The sequence below is a fragment of the Populus alba genome, chromosome 10 (genome assembly GCF_005239225.2).
Source record: "Populus alba chromosome 10, ASM523922v2, whole genome shotgun sequence".
NCBI lineage: Eukaryota > Viridiplantae > Streptophyta > Magnoliopsida > Malpighiales > Salicaceae > Populus > Populus alba.
The window spans coordinates 21,966,595-21,975,697 of NC_133293.1; the positions used below are offsets into that span (position 1 = coordinate 21,966,595).

At 38.2% G+C, this 9,103-nt stretch overlaps 1 protein-coding gene across 3 annotated transcripts; it reads right to left on the bottom strand.

Moving 5' to 3' along the window:
- Nucleotides 1-817: 817 nt before the first annotated feature.
- LOC118060226 (sphingoid long-chain bases kinase 1) lies at nt 818-8,900 on the bottom strand. Of its 3 annotated transcripts, none has more exons than XM_035073432.2 (10): nt 8,739-8,900; nt 8,476-8,575; nt 7,819-8,296; nt 7,349-7,720; nt 6,819-6,912; nt 6,675-6,712; nt 5,170-5,316; nt 3,730-3,829; nt 2,008-2,948; nt 818-1,364 (listed from the first exon to the last, which is right to left on the bottom strand). In XM_035073432.2, exons 2-10 carry the CDS (start codon nt 8,532-8,534, stop codon nt 1,215-1,217), a joined length of 2,379 nt encoding a protein of 792 aa, XP_034929323.1. In that variant the 5' UTR covers nt 8,535-8,575; nt 8,739-8,900; the 3' UTR covers nt 818-1,214. The 3 variants fall into 3 exon arrangements, with proteins under 3 accessions (XP_034929323.1, XP_034929322.1, XP_034929321.1); XM_035073431.2 differs by having other exon boundaries at nt 7,819-8,335; XM_035073430.2 differs by having other exon boundaries at nt 7,819-8,389.
- Nucleotides 8,901-9,103: the final 203 nt, after the last annotated feature.

The following is a 9,103-nucleotide window of genomic DNA, read 5'->3' on the forward strand; positions in this document are numbered from 1 at the left end:
AATAATTAATAAATAAATTGTCGGCCTGTAAAGATAGAAAATGATTCAAACGAAGTATCCACGAAAACGTGGCATGACATCAGTGGGAGCGGAGGGATCAAGAACCAGAGGTGGACTGCCCTCCTCCAATATTTTATGGATAGCAAGCAGCACGTACGTTGTTGTTATCTCCAAACTACGCTTTCATGTTTTGATATTATTTCTTATCATAACATTCAAAAATCTATCGTAACGGATAATCAGTATGAGAATGATAGGTTTTAAATCCAAATATAAATAGTAAACTCTCAATTATTTAAACATGATGAGCAGTATTTAGATGGTGTTTGGAAGTGCTTTACAAAAGCGTTCCGAAAAAATTTAAAATTTTTTTATTTTTTGTTTTAAATTAACATGTTTTTAATGTTTTTAAATATTTTGATGTGTTAATCTTAAAAATAATTTTTTAAAAATAAAAAAACATTATTAACATGCTTTTCTAAGTGAAAAATACTTTGAAAATCAACAGCAACTACAGTTAAAATTAAAAAATACATGATGCATGAAAGCAATCTTCATGGCTTCATCCACTTGTTTTTTCAAACTTGGATTCACTTGAATACATGGTTCTTTCCTTTCGCTTTGCTGAAAGTAACACACTCACACACATCTATCAGTCTTTCTCTTAACCCAGATCAGCTTAGTCACCAAGCCAGTCCGGTTTAATAACTATAATTTAAATTTACCTTTTTTCAACCGTCCCAAAAAACAAAGCACACCCTCCTATCCGGATGTGAACACGGAGAGGCACTGCGCACAGAAAGCAATCTGACAAATGGGAGTGGAAAGAGAACCAAATGCTTTACAATACACAATGACATGAACAATTTCGGTTATAATCACAGAAGAAAGGGAATGGTGTTTTCCAATACAAGAAGCACCTCATGCCAACAAAAGAAAGGGGGCAGGGTATATGGGCAAACTAAAAGGACATAATAAAATAAACAAGCAGCAACTAATACACATAACCGCACAAAAAATTTACAGGGATCTCAAATGACTCAATGGTGATGGGGCTTCAAATGAAAAAAAAAATAATTAAAAAAAGATGAAAAAAGGGCCACAATTTTTTCTTCTCTGGTTCCAGGATCTATGCATATATCAAAACCACAACTCGCAAAGAGAGTGAAGTCCCCTTTTCTTTCAAAGAAATGTAGAGCGAGGCCTCATGATTGTTACACGGGATGGTTTGGGGACCGGCCAATGAGTCTGCACTGCTCTGGCAGCAAAGAAGATATTACCTGCCCATTAAGTTGAAAGAGCTCACCATCAATTCCACAACCATTGTGTGCATGCTTCCCCGCTTTTATCTTCACAGATTTTACCTGCAGAAGTTTAAACTAGATGGTGTCAAGACAACTTAATTCATTTATGATGACCCTTGCTGCCTACTAAAACATGCAGCACCCAATGTGGTGCATTTCTTGTATATGCACATGAATGCTTGAAAACACCCGCTACCCCTCTGCATCTCTGAGCAGGATTGCCTACATAGTCAGGTCAAATATTGGCAAGCAGCCTTTTGATAAAACTCACATGTTGGTTAAAAAAAACAAAATTCAGCCGAGCCCAGTATGTATGATATAGCTCCAAAAACACTAATCAACTTGATGATTGGTGTTTCAGACACTGCTCTTAAAAGAACAACTTGAATAACAGATCCTATAAAAACTCCAAAATAACAACAATGTGAACAAACTGGCAGGGCAGTGTAACACGCAGTTCTGATCTCAAATAAGAGCATTGGATGAACCCAGCAACAAAGAACAGCAATGGACAAGCATAGCCAACATAAAAAACCAAGATTCAAACTAGAAATTTTTTCAGTCATCTAAAGTCCCCAGGAAATTCAATTAAGATGCCAAAATTCATACTAACATCATTAACAACCATAATGCAATTACCTAGACTCAATTTGCTGCTTCATTTCATGAATGCAAAAGAATCATTAGGGGTACCCGCTCATACCTTAATATATTCAACATATGGGAGAGAAAGATGTTGACCCATCTGCAATAGCAAGAAAAATCTCAGTAGCCTCAGTCGCCCACTACCATGAACTAAGAGCATATCCATGGTGTTGTCATCATGCTCGGCCCTCGGTGCTACCACCTGAGAACTCTGAACAGTTCTGCAAGCATGATTGCAAACCATGATACCAAGAAATTGTCCCTTTCTAATTTCCCATTTATCCTCAAACCTAGGAATGGCTTCCTTTTTCATTCCTGCTTCTATATCATCTGATGGCCCTGGCAATTCAATAGGATTTTCAACATCCCAATTAGGTTCAGTATCCCACTTTGGTTCAGCATCCCAAATTGGACCAGGATCAGATAATGTTGAAGATATATCCTCTCTATCATTTGGTGCGGCATTTCCCCAGGAACATCGAGAAGGATCATGTGTAGCAGTCAATCCTGTCCATCCTTTATCGGCCCTCGACTTTGATCTAGTCCTTGGCCAGTTTGGAGTTGTTGACAGTGGTAATTGTGGATGAATAACTTCTGGCTCTGCCATAACATTTGTCCTCCCTGATGACAGGCGTTTTGCTTTTGGATCTAAGCCACGCACATACTCAGATGGTTCAGTGCTAGCACGAGTGCTACAGCAGGTTGTATCCAAGTCCCCTCCAGACATTCGACTTGGAGTCATTATTGAGTCGATACTTGATAAACTAGAGGCTCTGGGTATGCCATCTTTGTTAGATCTCCTCATCACATCAGTGTACAAGTCTGACATGTCAACTATGTCTCTCTCAGCTGACTGTTTTCCATCCCTGTCCTCTCTTGATGCAGGAAGATATTCCACTTCATAGCTGTACTTTGGCAAGCATAAGAACTTGAGAAATCCAGCAACAAAATATCGCAAGGGACCAAAGCGTTTCTGATATTTCTCAGAAAGTTCCAAAACTACACATGAAATAAGTACAAGTGAATGATAAAAATTTCTATCATGCATATTAAAATTCAAAAAGTATCTCAAGCATCATGTGTCCATTACAGAAACTTTTTGTCCAGTCTGTAAAGGTCAAAATATTAAATAATACAACAGCTGGCAAAAGAAACAAAGATCAGCCAATGGCTCATGCTACTCACTAAATTTAACAGATAACTGGAAAAGTGCAATCCGATCTAGCCTCTAAGTTATAGGATGGGATCACTTATCCTAGACCTTTTAAAATGTATCCTTTCTTTCCATAGCAATTTCTTATCTCTTTGATAGACTCTCACAATAACAAATCAAAATGTTTACTACCTCTTGGATATTATGAGTCCAGAGCACGTACCAAATATGTCTCAAACATCAAAGCACGCACCCAGTATTGTTATTACTACAGACATTAAAACAAAGCTTGTGGACATTTGAACAAAAATAGATGTACAAGTGTTGTAACACCAGGACTAATAATATCTAATTTTGTTTGCGAGTATAAAGCTCATAAGATTATTTGGTTGCGGCATCAGTAATGATATAAAAAGAACGAAAGGAAAAAATACTTATAAACACCACCAAGAATTTTTTAAAACCCAAGGAGGTAGCATTTTGTAGATTTTATAAAGTAATCATGAATATATGATCTGTTGCATCAAATCTCATTGAACTGAATTCAATTATATGGTTCCAAAGGCAATAAGCTAAACCTATAAATTTTCAGTTGTTTGAGGATTAATTGCAACATTGTGAACTCACCATCACTGACAAAGCCATAATATGAGACAGTCATTCCAAAGTGTATAACACCAGACTGTATCCACTCGACAGCAAAAACATCTGTAGCAGTGAGACCCCCCTGAAACCAACAAAAAGTACGTCTATGGTGAGCTCACTAGGCATGCCATGAAGTGGAATTTTCACAAATATAGAAATTCATAAGAAAGAACTTCCTTAGACATCACAATTTCAGACTTAATGCACCCATGCAGACACTCACGTGCATGTGTGCAGAAAACAGCAGCCTTTCAGTCAATAAGTTTGAAGGTGACACAATTTCTTAACTTGTTTTCTGAAGCGCAAGGTTTCACAAAAGAGCTTTTAAAGAGAAAGGTAGAGCTTGCTTCACTGACAAAACAAGCAATGATCTTGCAACGTGAAAACTCCAGTTTGACTAAGATAATATCAATTCCACTAATCACAAGTTGCGGAGAAACAATGCATAGGCTTCTGGTTAAAATAATTGGATGAATTCACCATAGAATCAATTACAAAAGTCCAAACAACCTTCCAGTAGTAAATGCAAATTCTCAATAAATCATCTCAAGCACCATTGAGTTGAAAGGAATTTGACTTCCCCTCATTTTTCCTATAGCACATCAGGAACTAATGTGGATCACATGCCATCTGAATCCCAATGTCTTGCCCTGGATGGCATGCTACAGAATGTTCCTGGCCCTGTGTGAATAATCCAGTTCAACTCTCCAGTTTCATGGCTGGGCACAGGAGCCTCAAGAGATGGAAAGAGTATGTTTCTTCATCTTGGATATGCTAATATAGGAAGCATGGGCTCAAAAAATACAGTAGAAAGCAACCAAAATTCAGGACAGTTTTGAGCATTCATTTCTGCTCCCATTTTTCTTTTCTATTTTCTATTTTTCTTCTAAATTTAACCTACACCACCAAAGCAGTGTCCAAGAAAACACCACCACAATCTTGTGTATAGAATTGTGCTCCCTCAGAAGCCTAGTGCTGCTGTACCCAAAATGTCAAACCTATGCAAGACACTTCACCTACTACTTCCACGCATCCCCACCCTCCCTTGAACATTCTTTCTGATCCAACCAGTCAAGCATTAGGATAATGATAATTATTAGACTGTTAAATAAACAGTTACAACTTATTAACTGAAAAGAGAATCAGACACTATCCTATCCAGAACTGAAGCAAGTAAACAGAAACAGCTAGTGCGATGCCCCCCACCCCCACCCCCACCCCAACTACACACACACACACACACACACACACACACAAGGTAGGCCCACCCCCGAGGGATCAGTGACTTTCATACTGAAAAATCATACATGTTAAACAGTCTCAATTTTGACTAAGGATTTACAGAAACAGCATTCATCTATGATAGACTAATCAAAACATTTCCAAACATGATTCTCTACACATTTTTATGAAAAAATTTACCTTCACAATAGATATGGCAGCTGAAATTGGATCTCTAACCCCTAGAACAGTCCAAATAAGTGAATTATCTGAACCAGCAGGTATAATTCCAATTGGTATCGAAATTCCTTCTTTCTGGTTATCCCTAATAAGCAGACCATTTAGAACCTGCATGATTACAAAGATCAAATAACTTGTTCAACATGCAGAAACAGACCACCATCAAGAGTATTATGATTCAGTGTGAATACACAGTAAATATACAAAGACGCGTGCATGCAAGCCATCACATATTGTCATTATGCTCTCATAGAACACCACCCAGATACTCCTTATAAGAGCGATCAAATTTTTGCAACAAGTAATTCTGAAGATGTGGTAAAGCATTTGCTAGCAAAATCAATCTTAGCATTTAAGTTGGGCTTTCAGAGAGGGAAGGGGGCATTATTTGTGGGTTTTGATCGCTTGCAAAAGTGCATGCATCTGTGAATGCATGACAGAGATGGAGGCAGGGGCCAAGGAGGGAGACCTGATCTCCATGGATGTGTATCCTCCAATCAATGAAAAGGTAAATTAGTGTCAGAAATTTGGTGCAACCTGGCAGGGCTGCATAAACAGCAAAAGTCAAGCTAGTAAAGGACTGATTAGTACAGTATAGAATTTCAAATAAATGAAACCATCCTCGTCATGCAAAATTTTCCTCTCCTTTATACCCAAAAAATCTTACAATTTCTGTGTAATTGTGTTTTCTAAGTTCCCTTCACTTCAACAGTGTTTGTATTGCTCACCAATATTTAACAATATTTCTCTGCTCTTCAACTATAGGCATTTTTATCAGCATGCTTGGATGGCGATTGATATATAACAGTGAGCAGTCCCATTCTCCAACAAAATAACTAATCTAGACCAGACCTGTCTCTTTAACACGATAAAACATTTTCACATCTACATAGTTATATACAACAAGCTGTCACAGCATTTGTTATTATGCATTGCCCTCAATTCTTAAATGCAGCTGATTTTGATGAAAAAAACAAAACCTATAACCAACCTGGAAACTTGAAAACTTCAACAATATAAACTAAGGCCCAAACTATCATTGGAAAAGGTCTGCCTCTTGATGTACAGCACACATGATACAGTTGTTCCCATAAGTATTAGACATGTTTTGATGCAGGACAGCTTTTCCATGAATGATGTAAATCTTTCTCTGTTAACAAGTATTGAATGCAAACTTGACTGTATTCAATAATGCATTCCTATCACAAAGATCCAAACCTATTTACTCTTCCTCTCAAACAAATCTAGTTCCTTTTATCAAATTCTTCACGACACGCTATTAAATCGAGGAAAGTAACTGTAAAGGTCAATAAATCAAATCCAAGCCAAGAGCATGGCATGATTCAATGACATCTGTGCAGGAGAGCATAGTACTCTATAGCGTGACATTAAACTATATGCATATCTGAACATTCAGCAACAAGAAATTAAAATTGGTTATTCCCCTGAAGTGGTAAAAGACTTACCTCATTAATTATTCCATCACCACCAACGCATATAATTCCTAGAAGAATATGTAGTTGTCAGGATAAAGATGAGAGAGATCATAAAAAAGGGTAAGCAAACCATAAATGCAAAATGTTATCAAGCGATGCATTGAGTGATAATACCATCAGGACAAGTGCTGATATCAACAGTTGAAGCAAGCTTTTTAGCATGGCCAGCAGATGTTGTTTTGACTACCTCCAATTTGAACCCCGCTAGCTGTCATTAAATTATTGACATCAATATATATCAGAGCAAAGCATGCATTCATTCTCAGCATGCTGATGTAATGCAAGGAGCGGAAAAAGATCATATCTTAGCAGAAAAGAAACATGAAATAAGTTGGACAAGAAAATTAAGGAATATCCAGTACACATGTTGTATCAAATTGAGATATGGTGAGGTGAGGTTGAGTTTTTTTTAAAGGTACAATCCTCTAGAAACACAAACCACACCTCACTAAAAGCTAAAAATACATGTTTTTTGTTCCTTTTTTTGTGGGTCCCACCAAACAAACCCAACCATGCCCCAATCCCAAACACACCCGAGTCGAGATTCATGCTTTCATTGGCATGTTGAGATGGATGAAATCGAGCTTTGTGCATCATTGCATTGGCAATTACATGAAAATCGACAGCAAAAATCAAGAAAAGACCTTAAATATTGGTTCCACAATTCCATGGAAAACTTTAGTTGAACGACCGCGCCCCGAGCGTGGATTTAATATGACCAGCATTTTGGGAGGGCTCTTGCACTTGAAGAGCAGTTCAGGCGGGGGGTCAGTGGGAAGTAACTCAGAAGAAGCTTGCTTCTTCGATGAAGCCAAGGGATGGGGCAAACAATTAATATAGCATTGCTGATCAGCAAATCCACCAACCCATTGAAGGGCCTCTTCCACGCTAGAAGCCAAGAAACGGTAGTCCCTGCGAGTTCTTTTAGGCTTCATAAAGCAAGACAGCCCATAAGAGCTCTTTTTTATGGGATAAGAATGCACTGTAAAATGTCTGAGACCAACATTGTATGATACCTGTCAAAGCCATGTATGGGGATCATTGCTCAAGTTCTCGATGGTAAATTCTTGAGTACAGTTTAAAAAAAAATTGGGGAATGAAATTTGAATATTACCGAGATGACATGCTCAAGATGGAGCATATGAGAACCCCAAACTAAGGCTTTGCTTGTAAGCTTAGCATCAACTGCTTGTTGGTTTGTGACGTCAACTTGATCTTTCGTAGTACTGGTATGATAGGAGGAAGAGGAAGAGGTGTTTCTTTTATCCAAAATGAGTTTCCCAGATAAGACAGCATAGCCTAACAAATCAGAGTTTTCATCTCCTCCTGCAGCTCCTCCTCCGCCTATGTCTATTCTGTGCTCATCAATCTTGGGTTGGTTGAACGGAAACGGGTCATCAGCAACGGCCTCAGTACTACTCCTGGAATTGGAAGAGGCAGCCTTGAGCTTCTTGCTGCGTTTCTGTTTCTCAGGGAAAACAATTGGGGAAGAGTGCGTGGCTATTTGAGAGCACAAGCTCAATCTCCTCTGAGATTTATTAGTGTTGTTAGCAGGAGCAGTAGCAGCGTTGGAATTAATACCCGGATTATTCCTGGACACAAAACTCCCACTCTTACCCTGGTGCATGTCTCTGTGTTGTGTAATAAAAAAAGACACACAGCAAGACAGGGGATTGATGACACCTCTGTAAACCTCAAAGAAATTTTGATTCAATTTTAATTAATTGATAAAAAATCAAAGCAAGGAAAATGACATCCCACACTCTCTCACATGAGCTGGAAGCGATACGGTGGTGGTAACAATCCAATTTTGACAACAGTAAACGGCATCAATCAAAAGCACTATCAAGACGGGAAATGACCAGATCAGCCTGCAAAAGTTCAATTCAATTCAATTCCTTGGGCTGTTATTCCTTTTTATTACCTTTTGAGATTAGATTCGAATAGGAAAGAACTTGTCTATGACAAATAAATAAACAAATAATGGGCGACAAAACGGAAGGAGAAGCGGAGGAGGAGGAAGGAAAATATTACCGTGGAATGATGATAGATGTCGGTGAGATCGTCCTACTCGTCTAGGCTCTAGCTGATGCGCTCTCGTCTCGTCTCAGATGAAAATGAAGCAATTTGCAGCTGGTGAGGATGAGGTGGACGAGGAAGATTCATTCGTTGGTCCGTTCATTCAAAGTTAGAAAGAGGGGTTTGGGCCCTCATGTCTCGGCCTCATCTAATATCACTCTTTTCTTTCTACAGTACTTCTGTGCCAGTGATATGGCATTGCAGTTATTTTTTTTTTTTCACCATCTTTCATTTCATTTCTTGTAATTTTTACAGGGGCTTAATCTTGCAATGTTCATATAATCTCCTGATGATGGTTTTTTTTTTTTTTTTTTTTTAAT